Here is a 17,946-nt window from a genome sequence, read left to right as displayed (position 1 = left end):
AGACACCTGATTTATCTCCTCACTTTGTTTACTGCAAAACTTCCAGAGCTGCTTTCGTTTCAGGCTCTGAGCATCACCTTCTGGCACAGTTCTGATCTTCACAGTTCCCCTTGAGCATTCTCTGGCTATGGAACAGTGACTAATGGCCAGTCTTACTTTCACTTTAGGTTTTCAGAGCTTTAGTTGATGGTAGTGACTGCCAGGGAGAGAAGATGGATAATGAGTATCTTATGAACTTGAAATAATGAAGATGTTCCTTAGATTCAGCACCACTGAAATATAAATAAACCCATATATTTACTTTTCTCTTATAAATTGAGAGGGATGATTATTTTAAATTCTTTCCGTGATGGAAATAAAACTCCTGCTGTAATTAGGACACTTGGCACCTGACTACAAGCTGCATTTGCAGGGGAGAAAGATCATTTCTGTGACCAGTGCTGGTCCCTAATGGGCCTGTGTGCTGCTGGGGGGAGGGAGGTCTAGGAAGTCTTTTTTGATCTTTAGTCCAAGAGATGCATTTAGATCTCCCTCTGATTGCAGTGCCTGGCTCAGAAGGCACAAATATTACATTCTACTCACTGCTTATGTGTTTGGGTTGGAGGGGGTTGGTGATTGAATCTTGCTAATGCCTCCCCAGTGCTCCTGCAGCTCTGCGATGTGGGATGTGATACTGTCTCACTGCCAACTGTGAATGTGAGTATTCCAGAGATTCACTCAGTTTGCAGCATGGAAAATGCTGGTGGTCTGAAGATAAAGCATTGCCATGAGCCTAAACAACATGGAATTAGGAAAACATGGGGATTTGTGTTGTGACCTCTGGCTGCAGGGAGCTGGGTTACAACGCTAAACCCAGGGCGGTGTTTTCTGTGACTGGGTGGGATGTGAGCCCTGCTTTGGGGGGAGACAGTACATTCAGAGGACTTGCAGCAGCCTCCCTCAGCTGAAGGAGGATTTCTGGCAGGAAATGTACTCTTTAGGTCATCTTGCTAGCACATGAGAGGGTGGGCAGAGGGGAGCCAGAGCATCTCTGTGCAGTTTAAATGGAGCACAGAACGTGGCTGAGCAGGCTGGGCTCATGTGGAGCTTCCTGTGCTGGCCAGCACAGCTTTAGGGGATGTTCCTTCACCAGGAATGGGCTGGTAGGAGTAGAGGAAAATCTGCCTGGTATTTGCCAGTAGTTGGGCTGCATGGCTTTGGTGTGGCTGGAACAAGTGATTCCAGTAGCAGATGAACAATAGGGACTGTTCTTCAAATACCCACTCATGCTGGGTGGATGGAGAGAGGCAAAGGAGAACTCAGATAGTTTTAAGGATATCTGAACAGATTGTATCCAGGAAGCTGCCATTCCCTTTCCCTTTCCTGGCTGTTCTTGTACTGAGGGATTAGGAAGTGCACTGCAGAGCTGCCATTGTGCTGGCTGGACCATGACTGATCTTCATTTAAAGATTTGCTGAAGTTTGAAAAGCAATTCAGAGTCAGGCTGTGGCTTGATTTGGCCGCAGTAGGGCACAGCACAGACCCTCTGTCCTCTGCTCCAGCTCCTTCTGAGTCTGTACCGGTTCCTGGAGTCTGTAGATGTGGGGAGAGTTGGGAGTGCAGAGCTGAGACCAGGGAAAGTGTTTATAATGAAGAGGATATTGCCAAAATAAAATATCATCATTAAGAGCTTTGTGTGCAGATTTCTCTTCAAATTGCATGTTTGCACTGTGAGCTGGCCGGAAGCTCCCTACGGAGATAACCTGACAAATGTCTTGGGTTCTGGTCACAGAGAGGGAGAAGGAAACACAGCCTGGGCTGAGGGCACTTCTCAGTGACACTGAAACAGGCTCTTGTGGCACAAAATACTGCGAGTACATTTGCCCCTTGAAATTTGATTCAGCTGAACATGGAGTCTCTTTGGCTGTCCTTTGTCTCGAGAGCCTGGTGCAGTGGTTTTTGACTGTCTTTAGTGGAGCATTTTAAAGGACAATCTGATAGAGCCTCACAGTGTTCCCTAAAATATTGCAGTGTGTCACTTCCTCATTAAACTATAGGTTTATAGGGCTCCTGAGCTGTTTGCATTTAGATGTGAATTTGAGACAGGTTTTATAAACACTTTTGTATTCAGGGCTTAATATCCTCTTGGCATGTTTTGAGACTGCGGAAAGTTAGATCATCCTTCCTGGGATGTGTTTACAGAAAGATTCCAGATCAATAGGAATTTTTACTGGCCAATTGCTCTGAGTAGGATTTTTAAAGCCATAAAGAGGGTTTTTTTCCTCTTAGATGCTGTCATGCCCCAGAGGAGTTGCTTTAGTGATGGAGCTGGTTTGAGGATAGCAGCTCATTTTGCTTTAAGATGTGATTTATCTGCAGGACCTGAAATGTTTTTTTTCCCAGAAGCAGCTTTATCTCTGCTGGGCGTGTGGTCTGGGTTCCTGCAGTGGCACCTTCTCTGTCCTAGTGCAGGTCTGCCTGTGTCTGCAGACAAGTGATCAGAACTGTGGTAGCTCAGGTTCATGGGATTATGCTGTTAGTCCTGGAGCTGGGTGAAAACAGTTCTTGCTGTCAATTCAATTCCTCTATCCTCTAAAGCAACAACCAGTTGGGAGCTTCAGGATGGAGAGGATTTAGAGAGAAAAGAGTCAGGATGGAAGAGAACACAAGGGAAGGGTAATAGGAAGGGGAAATTTATCTTTGAACTCTATGGCTGCTGCCAGGCTGTGTGGTCGATAAGGCTGTGCCCTGCCCTTGACTTCCATGCAAATATCCCTTTTGATAAAAGTCCTCTGGAATCTGGTGCTTTACAGCAGGAGTTGCACCAACAGTCCCCTCTTTATTGTCCTTGATTCAGTCAAGGTTTATCAGACTCCTTCCCTGGCTGGTATCTTGTCTAACCAAAGCCTCCAGGAAGGGATTTGGTGCAAGGTGTGCCCCTGGGGGTGCACATACCTCAGCTGCTCTGGGGGAGCTGCCTGTGGATCCTGCTGTGCCTAAGGCTCCTGGAACTCTGGAGTGCTGCAGGCAGGGCTGGTCTGGGTCTTTCATGGGCAGTTTTATCTCATATCCACTGCTCTTGTTTACTTGCAGTCAACAGTTGGAGCAGAACAGGGATTTATTGTCTGACCAGAGCCACTCATTCCTCTAAGTTGTCATCTGTGTCCTGTCTCTTCTGCTGCTCCAGGTTTGACAACTGAGCTGTTTTAGTGTCCCAAGCCAAGCTGTTTTAGTGTCCCTCCTGCTATGGGGGAGCAAACTTGCCTTTCTGATTTCTTGTTTCAGCAGCACAGAAACTGCATTGCTGCTGTACAGCGAGTAGGAGTGCACTGGGCTCTGGTTTCTGCTGGCTACATTATGGAATCATGAAATTGGAAAAGACCTTTAAGACTGAGCACAGCTGTTAACCCAGCTCTGCCAAAGCCACCACTAAGCCACATCCCCAGGTGCCACATGTACATGTCTTTTAAATCCCTCCACAGATGGTGACTCCACCACTTCCATGGGCAGCATGTTCCAAGGCTTGACAACCCTTTCAGGGAAGAAATATTTCCTAATATCCAATCTAAACCTCCCCTAAAACAATCTGAGACCCTTTCCTCTTGAGCACCACAAATCTGGTTTTGTTTGCCACCACTTAGCACTGAAAGTGCCACGTTCCAAGGGGTGTTTTGATGAGATGAGTCTGGCTGGACTGCTTTTGAAGCTTTCTTTCCTGCCATGAGATTCAGGGCTGACTAAGACCACTTGCACAGTCTCTCCACTGGATTTTTTTTCCCTGTGCTGAGGTAGGATTGTGCTGTCTGCAGTGAAGTCAGGGCACATGTGCCTCCAAAGGGAGCTTGCAAGACTTGCCATGCAGTTGTGGAGGAACAAGTGTGAGTCATTAAACATTTCCCACCACACACTGATGTGGGGTGGGCGTGCGTGTGTGTGTGTGTGTGTGTGTATGTTTCTGAGCTTGTTTGGACTTGGATGCCATAGCAGTGATTAGGACTTGGTGGTTGCAAATGCCAGGCTATCCTCATCAGGACAGCAGGATCCCACCTGCAAAACTCATCTATACTGTGGGTCTATCCCTGAGGTGCCCAGGATTGCCTTTACTTGACCAGCTGCCAGCTCTTTTTGAAGACAGTGAAGGTACTGAGGATGCCTTTGCATTGCAGCTGCAAATTTTAACCCAGCTGGGCTGAGAGGAGCCCAGTTAGAGATGTGTGAGACTTGCCTGGCCTGGGCTGCAGGGCGATGCTGCCGTTGGTACCCAAGCGGGGCTGGTGACAGTCTGGCACGTACAGCTCTTGAGGTGGCACTTTAGTCACTGGCCCAGCCATTGCAAAACATGCTGCCAGACACACGGTGGGGAGGGTGTGTGTGCCAGAGACGTGCTTTGGAGCCAGCTGAGCAAACAGATCCCATGGCATCCGAGTGTCTGTTACCTCAGCTGTCCCAGGCACACTCTCCAGGCCAGCTTCTAGCTGGGACCTCCAGCTTTGGCTCACAGCTGAGCTGATGGGACAGAAGCGTGCCAGGGTCAGGCTGTGTTGCTCTTTCACTTCTGAAAGCACGGATCTTTGTGACAATTGAAGTGCAAGGCTGAGTTAGTGGGTAAGGAGATAGAGAGAGACCGACTGCTGAAGGCTGTAGACCAGGAAAAAAGCCAGCAGCAGACGTGGGCTCTTTTTAATTTAGGGTTAGTCCTGATCTGCAGAATTTTGGCACATATTCAGGTAAATACAGTACAAGTGCAGACAGGAAACTGCTGCCATAATCAGCGTGGTGAACAAAGGTATTCTTCAGGCATAAACTGTTTCCTAATTCATTGTGTGGCCATGGCCGCCAAGCAGATCCTGGGAGAGGAGAGAATTGCCCCGGCTCCATCTCACTTGGCCCAAGCATCTCACTGCTACAGGGTCTCACAGCTGAGGCTCTGGGTCAAAGCACAAATGCTTTTAAGTACTTACTAATGGATTACTTGTCAGTGCAGTTAAATGCTGAAGTGTCACCTGAGGGAAAAGTCTGCATTTTGGAGCCTTTTAAAATGCTCTTCAAAGTGAGTCTTTGTTTTGCAAGAAAGAAATTGAAAAGAGAAGGAGGGTGACTAATCTTTGTTGTGGTGAGTGTTGTAGATTTGATATTTGAGAAGAGGAACGAGTAATTTGAAAAAATGAAACTGAAGTTAAAATCTCATTAATCAGTCGAGTTATTTCAGAAAGAAGGTTCAAGGAGGAAAAAAAGAAGGAAAAGAGGTGGGAGTCAAAAAAAGTGATTCAGGCGCCATTAGCTGAGTCTGAGTAAATCATTCAGCTCTAGTTGCACATCAGACCTGCCCAAGGGGGCATTGCACAGGCTGGCAAGGTGTCCTTTGCCATCGGGAGTCACAGCCTGTGCTCAGTTGTACAGGCTTTGGGTACAGCAGTGACCTGCTGCAGAGTGCTGTGTCCCAGGTCCCTCTCAGGGACACCCCCAGGGAAGGGGAGGTTGCAGTTCTGCAGCCTGACTGGCTCACTCAGCTCCCTCTTGGGCCGTGCTGTGTTTTGGTGGTGTGTAACGTGGTCCAGTCCCTGCTCTGCAGCATGAACTGCTGGGTTCCTTCATTTCTAATGTCCTTTTTTTGTCTCCAGGCGTCTCGGTGCTGAGCTGGGGAAATCTGTGGTGTACCAGGAAACCAATGGAGGTAAGAGAAATCTCTATTATTTGCAACTGTTTTGAGGTCATCTTAGAAATGCTGGGTAACTCCATTGGCCAGACCTGTCTTAAGAAGCTCGGTGATTCAGCTGTGATGTTACTGCTGCTCCTGGCAGCGCTAAACCTCCGTGGCTGACCTTGGACAAGGCAATTAAACATGTTCCTTGTTTTCCCTTGTTATCTTGTTTGTTTGCCCATCTGCAAACTCTCCTCTAGAGTCCTGCCTCAGGTTTAAGCTGCTGCCAAATCTTTTATGCTCCTATGCTGAGCGAAACATCTCCAGGTTTAAAAGTAATGCCCTGCTTTTTCAGTGTCTGCATTGTGAACTTTTAAATTATCCCTTTCTTTCAGCCCTTCCCTGCCACACAGAATATACAGCTGCCCTTGCTTTTAAAAGTGCAAATTCATGGCTGTGCTGAGGAAAACACCTCTTGGAGGTTGCTTTTGTTTTTAAGGAAGTTAACACTCTGCAAGCGTCCATTTTCAGATGCTGAGCTAAAACATAAGGATATTGACCAGCAGAGTTGTGTGGCCAAGGGTCATTTTCTGTTTCAAGACCTCTATTGCCTTGTTTGCAAGGGAGAGTAGAACCAGAGAGCTGCTACAGGCTAGAGGAAGGGGTGGAGGGTTTGTGGTAGTGCTGCTACTCTTGCAGCCTGAATGGGCCTCACAGTGGGAGAGCTGCTGTGGTTATGGTTGGGCTGGCTGGTGCGTTCCTGCCAGGGAGAGCTCGCTGCCCTTTGGGGTTGGTTTTAAATCAGGTTGCTTGCTACGAGGTTTGAATTAATGTTTCATCACTGCACAGCAGATCAGTCTGCTCTCAGCAGAGTCCTGTAGGGTTACTGCCAGGGCAGGGCAATTAGACTTGGAATTCCATAGCTGAGGAGCTGTTGCTCTCCTTTTCCTTATCCCTGCCCTCTAGCTCATGACTGTGTGGGAAATGAGTGGCTCAGGCAGGCACCGTGGGAAACCTGGAGTCATTGCTTTGGCTTTGCAGAGGTGCTTGGGGCTCAACTTCTGTGTTTGAATCAGGGACTGTAGGAGTGGTGCTCAGCAGAGACCCAGATTTCCAGCCTGTGTCAGTGTGGAAATGTCTTGACCTTAATAGTGAAATTGAGGAGTTCTTGCTCTGAACTCGGAGCTCCTGGTGTTGCCTTGAGCTCTTCAGCCAGCATGGAGCTGATCCCATGTAAGCTGTGAAAGAGCAAAGTGCAAAAAGTGCTGAGTTACCTTCTTGGAAGTAGTGAAGGTTGTTCTGCCTTGGGCGGTTAATTGCTCACTAATGAATGTACTGTTGACAGCTCTCAGCCCTCCATGGAGGCGTGAAATGGATTTCTCATTGCGAGTTAGGTAAATTGTCTTCTAAATTTTACAATTCTAAATTCTAAAATTCTAATTTCTAAATTCTAAAATTCTAAAGAAAAAAATAAACAGCTATTCAGCCTGCTTTTGCTTTGTAAATATAGTTAACCCACTGGCATGTCATGCCAGCGCTACCCGGACCAGCCTTTGGAAAATCCACTGGGCTCATCTGTGTATGTATGTGCACAAAGGGCAAGGGAGCAAGTCCTCATCTGCCTTGACCACGGGTCAAGGTTGCTGCTAAAACATGGTGTGTTGTCACTGTCAACCTGGTGTTTGGAAACAAAACTGACTCTGTTTTCCATCCTTTTCAGAAACAAGAGTTGAAATAAAAGAATCTGTCCGGGGACAGGATATCTTCATCATACAGACAATCCCCAGGTGAGGCACTCAGGGCTCGGTTTTGCACCTGGGATGTGTTTGAGTACCTGGATCAGCTGATGGTTCAGTGCTTTGCTCACTGTTAACCACACAATAACCAGTGGAACTCCTGCAGTGTTGTCATTGCTCTGACTTAGATGTAAGGCCCTAAGTGGTGTTAAGCTGTTAACATTCCCAAGGGATTTATTGCAACACTGAGATGCTTCCCATCAAATAGCTGGAGTGTGTCACTTGAGGCAGGAACAGGAGTGACTGATGGTTTCCACTGAAACATCCCTGGTCTGTGCGTTGGTGGCCTTTCAGCTGTTTGGTGATTTCTGACTGGCGTTTTCATCCCAGGATGGATGATTTCTTCTGCCTCCCAACCACCAAGCAGCAGAGCCAGCATCAAACAGCAGCTGCTGCTTTTGTTACAGGCTGGAATACTCTTCCTCTTTTGCTGTAGTGATGTGAAACTGAGCTCAGGTGGAAACCCATAGCTTCTCTCATGTACTTTTACAGTTCTTGGTGACAGTGGGCCTTTTTGGGTTTTGTTTTGGGCTGTTCTAGGCTTGGACTAAGAGAAGTGCTGCAAGTAACCAGGGGGTGAAAAAAACCATCTGTAACCCCAGGAACTTTGCTCCTTGCTGGCTCAGGAAGAGTAATGGGATAGCACTAGGGTGGTGGGAAGGGAGCCTGCACTTAAATGATAACTGCAAATCGACCTACTGTGAGTAGGGGAGGTGCTGTTTTCAGAGATGAGATACTGATATTAGCAAAACAAGGATGTTCCTGCTCTGATAGCTTTTTCCAAGTTACCAAATTCTGCTCAGATTTTGGAGATCACAAGAAGAAATAAGTAGCAGAGCTCAATTGTAGCTCAGAAGTAGCGGGGAGCTGAATTTCCTAGACACAGTATTTTGCCTTGCTTGCCAAAGAAGTGGAGCCCACTGAGAATTCAAGTTCATTTCCTCCATGAAATGCTTGGCCTGTTGTAAAGAAATCAATAGGACTACTAGACCAGCTTACTCGCTTCTGGAATTCCTCTTGCAGGCAGAAATATTTTCTTAGGGCTCATCTCTCTCCAGAGAGATGCCCCAAGTGTTTCCTCCCTCAGGGAGCAACTAAATCTCTGCCAGATGAAAATGCCCTGCTGTAGGATTATGTTTCAGGTGAATGGTGTCATTCTGTTGTCCCTTGTGAGGGAGTTCTCCGAAATAACTTGTAACTGAGAGCTGAGTAAACATGAAACAGATCAAGTGTTCAGAGAGAGGTAACTCAAAGCATTAGGGACAGGAACAGTTTTGGGAGGGGAAAACCTCCCCTTGCGTTTAACTTGTTGATTCCCTTGTTTTTCCATTAACTGAATTCAGTGTTTTGGGCCAAGAAATGGGTCTTTTTTAGCCAAAATGTTCACGGCCCTCCAGATGAGGAGCCAATGTTGTGCAGCCAAGTCATCTTTCATTCCTAAACTGCAGCTGTGCCTGCTGCATTGCTAGAGAGGACAGGTTCAAGGACATCTCAGTTTTGCAGTGGGTTTCAGGGAGCTTTTCAGGAGAGTCAGAACAACAACTGTGTGGAATAATCTAAGAATAGGACTCCCACACTCAATAGTGGTTTGAAAAGAAAATATTAGGACTTGTTAGTAGAGAGGGAAACAACCTTGTTATGCTGCAGTGTGAATTCACAGTCTGCATCTTAAATGCACAGAGAGAACAAAAAGACCTGAGTATTTGATATAGGCTCTCTGTCCTAAAAGCTGTAGCACAACCAAAAAAAAAGGTGACAAGGACAGGTACCATCCAAGACTGGTGTGTGGACTGGCATTCGTGGGAGGGAAAATCAAATAGCTCATGTTTAGATGGTAGAAAAGCAAACGAGTTGGTGGTTCTGTGATACCCTTAAAGGCAAAAGGAGCCTTTTAGTGCTGAGTGTTGGTGCTGATTGTTGCAAAGTCCATGGACAGTGTCACATAAGGTATTTGCTCAGCCTTGAGAGCAGGGGTGTGCAGGGATGGCCCAGACAGGGATAAGGAGCAGCAAGGGAGGCTCTGGGGTGGTAAGCAGGGTATGGGGGATAGCTGAGCTGTCTCTGAGTGTCCTGGTAATGAGCTGCCAGCCCCTGTGTGAGGTCTTGGCTCAGCCTTCCCAGCAGTAACTGACTGAGCATCACTTCAAGGCCAGAGATGGGGAGGGCAGCAAGGAGACTGGGATGCTGCCTTGGGTACCTGTTTTAGAGATGCTGGGGCTGGACTTCCCCCACCAATGTCATTTTCCCCAAGTGCTACCCTTGGTTGGGGTCAGTGCCCCTTGCAGAAGAGCAGATCAGTGATGGCTCAGCATGAAGCCATCTCAGCCCACCCACCCTGGGCCCTGCTGGAGGGACAGACACATCCACTTCTGCCTAGTGCCTGTGCCAGATGGTTTGCAGGAGCTTCCCAGAGCTCAGCTTGGGATCCTGCTTGAATACTGGGAGAAGTACCTCCTTGAATAACTTCTCCATCAGTATGGCTACTGGTGTCCTGCAGCATCACCAGGACTGCTGGTGCCTTTTGAAGCCCCAGTCTTGTTCTCTACCTGCTTTCCATGTGAATATGTGTGTATTTTCAGAGTAAGTTGAAAAATAATGATGAAAAGTACTGAATTTCTCAGATGAACTTTAAATAGGCTTCAGTTTGACCACTTTGTTTTTATATGACACTGATATAGCATCTTTTTCTTCTCTCACAGCCCCACTGGCACAGCTAAATCTCCAAAGGAAAGAAACAGTTCTTTGTTTGCTTGTTGTCCTGTGTGGCAGGGGGCTGTGTTTTATGTAATTCTTGGCTGGGTGCTCCAGAGCCAACAAAGCTTTCTTGTGTGTAAATGGCATTGTGTGTGCGGGGCTGGCTGGGCCAGCAGGACAACAGAGACCCTAGAGCCTCACAAAAGAAGAGGCACAAGTGGAGGTTAATTTCCAAAGGAAGGGAGAGCAGTGGGGAAATGGAAATGGTCAGAGGTTTGTCACGGGTCATGTCTGTGAGCAGTTGGAGAAGCTGTCTCTAGTGGCTGTCTCAGGAGGAAAACAGGGCCTGAGCAATGTCTGGGTAATGTCCAGAAAGCTCTGCAGAGCTTTAGGCTGCTCTGTGCTGTTTACTCCTCTGCTGCTGTGTGGAAAGATGGCCCAGTCAGCCCCTGTCCTGTCACCATGGGCTGAACAGCTGAGCCACTACAGCACTGCCCTCCTGACTGGACTGGGGACATGGTGTGTCACTGGGGGCTGTCCATGCTGGAAACCCCCAGGCAAGGGGGTCTGTGTTGCAGGAGTGCCTGTCCTGCCATCTGAAGCAGCACAGGTTCTTCAGTTCAGTTCCCTTGAGTCAGTCTGTGACGATGCAGACAGTGTCTCTTGGTGTTGGTCTTAAGGAACTAAAGGGGAACTAAGGGCTTGGCTTTTTCCCCCTTCCCAAAATTAATTAAAGTGCAAATCAGTACACTCCTACTGGGTCACTCCAGTCATTGTGGGGAAGCAAACTGTAAATGGGATGTTTCAGTCTGATGACCAGTGATGGGACTCGAGGAAACAGCATGAAGCTGAGTCAGGGGAGATTTAGATTGGCTATCAGGAAAAGGTTTTTCACCCAGAGGGTGGTTGAGCACTGGAACAGACTCCCCAAGGAAGTGGTCACAGCACCAAACCTGTCTGAGCTCAATAAGCATTTGGGCAGCACTCTCAGGGACAGGGTGGGATTGCTGCGGTGTCCTGTGCAGGACCAGGAGTTGTACTGGAGATCCTGATGGGTCCCTTTGAACTCAGCATATTCTGTGATTCCTCTGCCTACGCTGCTTTTTTGTTTTGTTGTTTTTTCTTTCAAGAAACAGTCCTTTAACATTTCCTGTGCTGTTTTTCCTTCCCTCTCTAGATAAGCTAAAGAGTGTGGAGATGCTGACCTCCACCAAAGTGCCATGTCTGGAGTTTGTACTCCTCCAAATGCAGTATTTCTTAAGGCAGAAGAAATAACCTGCCTTACACTGTTAAAGAGGAAAATACCCTAAGAAATCCAGTGTGGATGAAGTTGTGTTGGCTGCATGTGTGCTGCTTCTTTAAAAGACTATTTTATTTTAAATTACACCGTATCAAGTGACATTTGTTCCAAAGTAAATTCTATACAAAGCTTTTTTTTTTGTCTGATGATGGAGGGAAATCATCATACACCTTATGTTAGGATATAAAATCAAATTCCAGTCCACAGCTCTTGAGTGCTGGCGTCGTGTCCTGTGTGTGTAAGAGCTGACTGTAATTTGTTGTGGCGTGATGGAAGGAGCTGTGTGGCTGCTACCTGGGTCTGGCATACATTAGCCTGAGATGTAGCATTATTTGCTTGGAATTTTGGTGAGGGTGGTCTGGGTATAAATGGAAAAGGAATTGCAATGGAAAAACACCTGCTAATATTTGGAATTGTGTTCATATCTCCTAGAGATGTGAATACTGCTGTCATGGAGCTGCTGATCATGGCCTATGCACTGAAGACTTCCTGTGCCAGGAACATCATTGGGGTCATCCCCTACTTCCCCTACAGCAAACAGAGCAAAATGAGGAAGAGGGGCTCCATAGTCTGCAAGCTGCTGGCTTCAATGCTCGCCAAGGCAGGTGAGTGTCCCAGGGAGCAGCAGCACAGGAGGCTTGGTTCTGCTGGGCATCCCAAAGGTCATCTGTCCTTCCATTCTCCTGTTTGATGTGGGGATGTTGAGGCAGCTGAGATCTTGAGCCACATGGAGGGAATTAATTTTCTTCAGCTTTCTTGTGGTGCTTTGTAACTTGCACCTGGGGAAGTGGCCTAGAAATGTTATAGTGAAATACAGGGTCAGGCCAGTGCTGTGGCATCACGTGCCTGTTTCTCATTATGTCTGTGGAACTTTGTGTTAATCTGTTTATGATTATTTTATGACATGGCATAATAGCCTGAATAATAGCTAAAACAGTCTGGAAAAAGGAGGTATTGAAGGAACTCCAGCCATGTGGGAATATTTTCAATAAATTGTTGTCTTTTTTCCCCTTTAGGTTTAACACACATTATCACTATGGACCTTCATCAAAAGGAAATCCAAGGCTTCTTCAGCTTTCCAGTAGACAACCTGAGAGCATCCCCTTTCTTGCTTCAGTATATACAGGAAGAAGTGAGGTTACTCTAGTTCTATATATATCAACTTGTCTGAACTCATTTTAATGTGATGGCAGCATTGGGCCTCTGCTTAAATAGAGGTGGTGGTGTCAGTCTGGGTCAATCCTTCTGTTAATGCATTCTTTCTCGGGGGATACCTATTTCCATGTTTCATGGAAAGATGTTACACTTCTGTGATTGGATAGAAACTGAACTGCAGCACAAGCAGGAGAGGAGTTTGCTCTCTGTGGAGTTAGTGCCATTTGAGAGATGCTACTTGTGCTCCTGCCTCTGATCACCTCTGAAATCCTGTTAAACTGCCTCCCCTCTCCCTTTGTGATGTGCTGGATTTCTGACTGCTCTGAATTATTGATAGGCTTTGTCTTGGGCTGAGTGTAGGAATGCTGAGCGCAGCAGGGCTGGGAGCAGGGCAGGGAGGTTTTATTCCCCATGTGCAAAAGATGATGATTTATTCCCACGTGGTGAGAGCAAGGCTTCCCCATATGGGGAGGGTTAAACATAGTGAACATTCCCACCTTTGCAGAATACACAAATACTGATGTTGAAAGCAAGTGCAGTTGCCTCTAGTTTCTTGTCACAGAATGAAAATTCGGTTCTGGGGAGGAGGATGGGTGAAATTATTCAGCCATGTGTCAAACCAGTTACTCCCTAGCAAGAAGGTCTTTTTTAAATTAATTAACTTTTTATCACATCCAGATTCCAGATTACAGAAACGCAGTTATTGTAGCCAAATCTCCTGGTGCTGCTAAAAGGTAAATGGATGCTTTGCTGGCTGGTTAAAAGTTACTTGGAAAATACCTGAGCTGGTGGAAAATATACCAGGGAAAGTATGGGAGGGTGGCAGATGGATTGACAATCTGGTCATAATTCCTTTATGGCTGGAAATGGGATGGATGTGGTGCAGATAGGCAGCTGAACTTTTTATTCCCACCCCCATGGGAGTAAACTCTGGAGGTCTCAGTGAGATGGTTCACCTCAGGTCAGACTTGCTGCTGGAGTTTCAGCAGTGCCTGATCATCTCAGAAAGTATTTCGCATATGGAAGAACACAGGAGTCGGGGGGGGCAGGCAGCCAAGGGGTAGAGTGGGCTTTGGGATACTAATGAGGAATGAAGAGTCACTTCCAGTGAAGTTTCTTGCAGAGGAACAGCCACAGAGGTGCAGCCTTTGCTTGCTGTTGGCCTGGGAGAGACTTGCTGTAGTGGGCTGTGGAGCTGCATCAGCCCAGCACCTTCCTGAGAGGCTGTTGTTGTCTTGCAGGGCTCAGTCTTACGCCGAGAGGCTGCGCCTGGGGCTGGCAGTGATCCATGGAGAGGCTCAGTGCACAGAGCAGGACATGGATGACGGGCGTCACTCCCCTCCAATGCTCAAAAATGCAACTGTGCATCCTGGCCTGGAGCTGCCATGTAAGATCAAGTTTCTCTGCTTACCTTTGGGGGGAAAAAAAGAGAAAAGTTTGGTGGGAAATTTTTGTTGATTTATCTGTGTGGGTGTAACCAACCTAAAGGCAGTTGGACCAGGGGAATTTTTTTTCATGGAAAGGTTGATATCAGTGCGTCGTAGGAGAAGTCACAGGGGAAGGTTTTTATTTAACTCCTTCTGGCCATGCAGAACACAATATTCTTCTCCTTGACTGTGCCTGCTCCATAGTGTTAGACTGACAAACCTCTGATGAAGGTGGTGCTTTTACAGCAATTCACTGAGCTCATGAAACAAGGGAGATGTAAAAGTGTAAGCAATGAGATAACAACCACTGAGACAGGCTGTTGGCTCCATTGGGGAGGGGAGTACTGGTCTTTGTCTTCCCTCCTCTGCAACCATTGTTAGTGCTGGAAATTTCCTTCATCTTGGCACCCAGGTGATCATATTCCAATGTCTGTTTTGACAAGGTTTTGAGGTTTGTGTGGCTGGGGTGAATAGCTTCTCCAAGAGCATTGTTGATCTGCTTCTGGAGTTCTTGCGATTGATTTGGGAGCAGAGAACAAAAGAAAAAGAGGAAGCTTGTGTTCTGGAAAATGCCATCCTCGGGATTGTTTGTATCCCTGCAGCAGTCAAATAACAACAGCACAATGAAAATCCAGCTCCCTTTTGGGAGGATTTTAGCTTTCTAGGCAGGTGGTGGTAGGGCAGAAATTGGGAGCAGGAAGGTGGCTCAGAAGTGCCCGTGGGAAAGGCTGTGCACTGCTGTGTGTGATAACACCAGCAGCGGTTTGGGCTGCTGATAATCATCTCATCTTTGGAAATTTAGGGAGAACATCCAACCAGTTTGTGGGCAGCTTGTAGAGGGGAGGCAAGGAAGACTGCAGGCGTTACAATCAGTTAAACAGTGCTTTTGTTGCTGGTGAAACTTCTCTTGGGCCTTGGGGGGCAGGTGGGGTTTGGCAGTGAAGTTTGGAACTTTATTGTTCTCCTTCTGACAAGGGGATTTTTTTCATGTCCTTCCAAGAAAGCAGGAATTTGCATGGTTATTCTTCACTTTCTCCTTCCCCTCTTATTCTGAAGAGGATGCTGTCCTCCAGAATATCAGTAGCTGACATTTGTCTGCTACAGAGGAATTGATGTATTTTTATTTCCAGCCATGTCACTTCAAAGAATCTCAACTGTGGAAGGTTGTGCTGCTGGAGAACCCTGTAAATGGTTTCTCATACAGAAATGTGCCCTTGTCCAGTTTAATTATGAATTCAGTGGAAAATTGTTTTCAGTCCTCAGCTATCCAAACACAAACTAATTTGCTGTGTATCACCACTTTCTTATTTTGTCTACTGGTGCACAAACTCAGCACTTGACCAATGACCTTACATCCCTGCATGCGTAAGGCACAGTGTAAAAGTTGAGCTGTGGCCTTGGCAGCTCTCTGTTATGGGGTGGATTGTGGGGCAAACTTGTCCAAAAGTCTCAATAGAAGTTGTTTTTCTCTGCAGTTTTCTGACCTGAGAGATAACTGGTTTTGAGTGAGCTGGGTTCTGGAGATGCAGAATTCTGAGGTTATCTGTGTCTAAAAGCAGTCTGTGCATCCTGGTTGTGTCACAGTCTCTGCCAGACAGAGGTGAAAGTGCAGCTGGGATGGCAATGCTGTGAGTGTCTGTACTGACCCTCTCTGCTATGCCTCATTTCTTGTCCAATTCAGTCATTTGAAAAGCATCTTCCCACCTCAAACGTCACATAATTCCAAACGCTCATTCAGCTCTCCCTTCCTGGTGGTGAAAGCTCTGAGGGCAGAGTGTAGCAGGGTTCAGCTGTGTGGTTGTTTGTGAAAGGTCAGACACGTGCTGCTGCTCAGATCTGAACGTTCCTTACACCAAAACTGTCCCCAACCCCTCCAATGGTCAAAACACAGCCGCTCTGTGAGTCTGCCTGGCTCAGCAACCAAACCTGGGCCTGGCAGGTAGAAGGTTGGGGATGTTCCTGGGAAGCAGCTGAGACTTCTCATGGAGCAATCCCACTCTGGGCTACAACCAGATCAGTGTGGAGCATCCCAGACTCGGCAATTGAGGCTCCAGGCAGTTGTGTTAGAGCCAGGAGAGAGGTGAAACCTGTGTTTGGGAGCAGCCCCAGAGCCCCACAGCGATGGCTCGTGCTTTGTGCCATTCTCCATGGGCTTCCTGGTGAATTGGCCGGGCTCCTGCGTCCTGGCATGCACCTTCTCTCCCTGTTCTAGCAGGGATCATGTGCCTCTAATTAATGAGTGCTAGGCAGTGTAATGGCTTATTTATTGTCCTGTGAGTGTGGCCTGATGTGCTATTCTGATTTGTAGGGAGCCACAACAGAAAAATGCCAGAGGTGCTTCTAATTGCACTTAAAATGATGCGCTAAAGCGGCAGCGAGAGCCCACGTCACTGCACCCCTGAAATCAGAGCCTTGGAGACAGGACATAACTCCAAGGTTATTCCCTTTGATTGTGTGCTTTTGTGTCTCAGAGCTTGCAGCTGGCTCGGGGCTGTGCCTTAACAAATGCGTGTGGACTCTTTGCATGTTTCCTTGAGAAAAGAGTGGGGCACCATCTGTTAAATCATTTCGGTGGCTTTGGAATTCAGTACTTTATACAGAGCTAATGGTTTGCCTGAATCCCAGAGCCCAGCAAACTGCCACAAAGGGAGTTTGGGGGAAAAACTGGAGTGATCATAGGTCTGTTCCTACTTCCCTACCCCCATCTTGCCTGTGTTTAGGCTGGGCACAGAGATGTTTTCTGTCTTTCCAAGTCTATCTGCACAAAACAGTTCATTCTTGAGCAGCCTTTTGCTCCCAGGCTCTGTTGTAAATGCAGCATTTTATTTCTTGGTGATTGTCACTTTAATTCACACTGTCAACCCCAAACAATTTATTTTAGTATTTCTTAACACATTTTTGGCCACTTAATTAAAGCAACATGTTTACACACCTGGGAATGCTGCTTCTTAGTGCCTTAGTGATCTTGCCTTTAACATGTGGTACTTTGGTGTATATTATGCACATTCGAATGAAAGTCTTCTTTGATATTCTCGTTTTATTAAAAAATGGTGGTTGGTCTAGTTTTTTCTCTTTTATTTTTCCCCCTCCAGAAGCTACAGATACCACAGTCCTCTTTTCTTACTCTCCAGAAAAAGTCAACAACTCTTTAACCTAAACTTGTACATGATCCAAGAGGTTACACCAGGCAAAAGTACCACCGTGGCTTATTTCTGTTACCCTCTTCTGTCTACAAACATAGAGGTTTTGTGTCTGGGAGGAAGATATTCTTTATTATTTGAATCATTTTGCAAGGCACCTCCTCATAGCAGTTCTGACTTGCACATCTTGGTATGTCCAAAGATTTTGAAGAAGAAACTGGCTGCACTAACCCTTGTGTAGACTCTCATCACCTTGGAGCAGTTGAGATTTGATGTGGTTGTGGGTAGATCTTTGGCTTGCAATTTTTTTTTCTTTTTTTTGCAGAGAAAATTGAACAAGGAAAAGGGAGAACATCTCTTTAAGATCCGGGTAGGTCGACACGTTGCCTACCATTCTTTAAAAATAAACCAAAATTGAAATACAGCTTTTAAAAAACAGACAGAGATGCAAAGCACTGCTAATGTTGCTGGTTGCCATGTTAGCCTTTAAGCATAGCAAGAAATGTGTCTGCTTCCTTCATGGAGTAGAAGGATACTGATTTGCTGAAACTCCATGTCTCTGTGAGTAAAATAGTGCTGAATTTCAGCTCCCCAGGCCTGTTCTGTTTGCATAGAAAAATTTCCCCTGACCTGGCTGTTGCAAACAGAGATGGCACTCATCTGTGGATACACATGGAGGATGGGATGGCAGCCAGGTGGAATCCTTTTGACACTTCACAGCTCCCACCAGGAGCTCTATTACTGTCCAGACTAGATAGTAAACTCATAACTAATCTAAGCAGGTCGGTAGTGCCTGTAATTGAAATTTATGATC

The 17,946-nt window shown here is 46.6% G+C and overlaps 1 protein-coding gene across 4 annotated transcripts in view; it reads left to right on the top strand.

Moving 5' to 3' along the window:
- The window catches only part of PRPSAP1 (phosphoribosyl pyrophosphate synthetase associated protein 1), a 28,487-nt gene that overhangs the window by 3,138 nt on the left and 7,403 nt on the right, over window positions 1-17,946 (top strand). For all 4 annotated transcript variants that reach the window (XM_069032249.1, XM_069032248.1, XM_069032247.1 and 1 more), the window contains exons 3-8: window positions 5,601-5,653; window positions 7,341-7,407; window positions 11,843-12,015; window positions 12,427-12,542; window positions 13,244-13,299; window positions 13,807-13,952. In XM_069032249.1, the coding sequence (XP_068888350.1) occupies window positions 5,601-5,653; window positions 7,341-7,407; window positions 11,843-12,015; window positions 12,427-12,542; window positions 13,244-13,299; window positions 13,807-13,952 (611 nt within the window). The remainder of the gene's footprint in view (window positions 1-5,600; window positions 5,654-7,340; window positions 7,408-11,842; window positions 12,016-12,426; window positions 12,543-13,243; window positions 13,300-13,806; window positions 13,953-17,946) is intronic.

Source organism: Aphelocoma coerulescens, chromosome 18, assembly GCF_041296385.1.
Source record: "Aphelocoma coerulescens isolate FSJ_1873_10779 chromosome 18, UR_Acoe_1.0, whole genome shotgun sequence".
NCBI lineage: Eukaryota > Metazoa > Chordata > Aves > Passeriformes > Corvidae > Aphelocoma > Aphelocoma coerulescens.
Note: the sequence above shows the minus strand (reverse complement) of the source record. Positions and strands in the feature narration are given on the sequence as shown.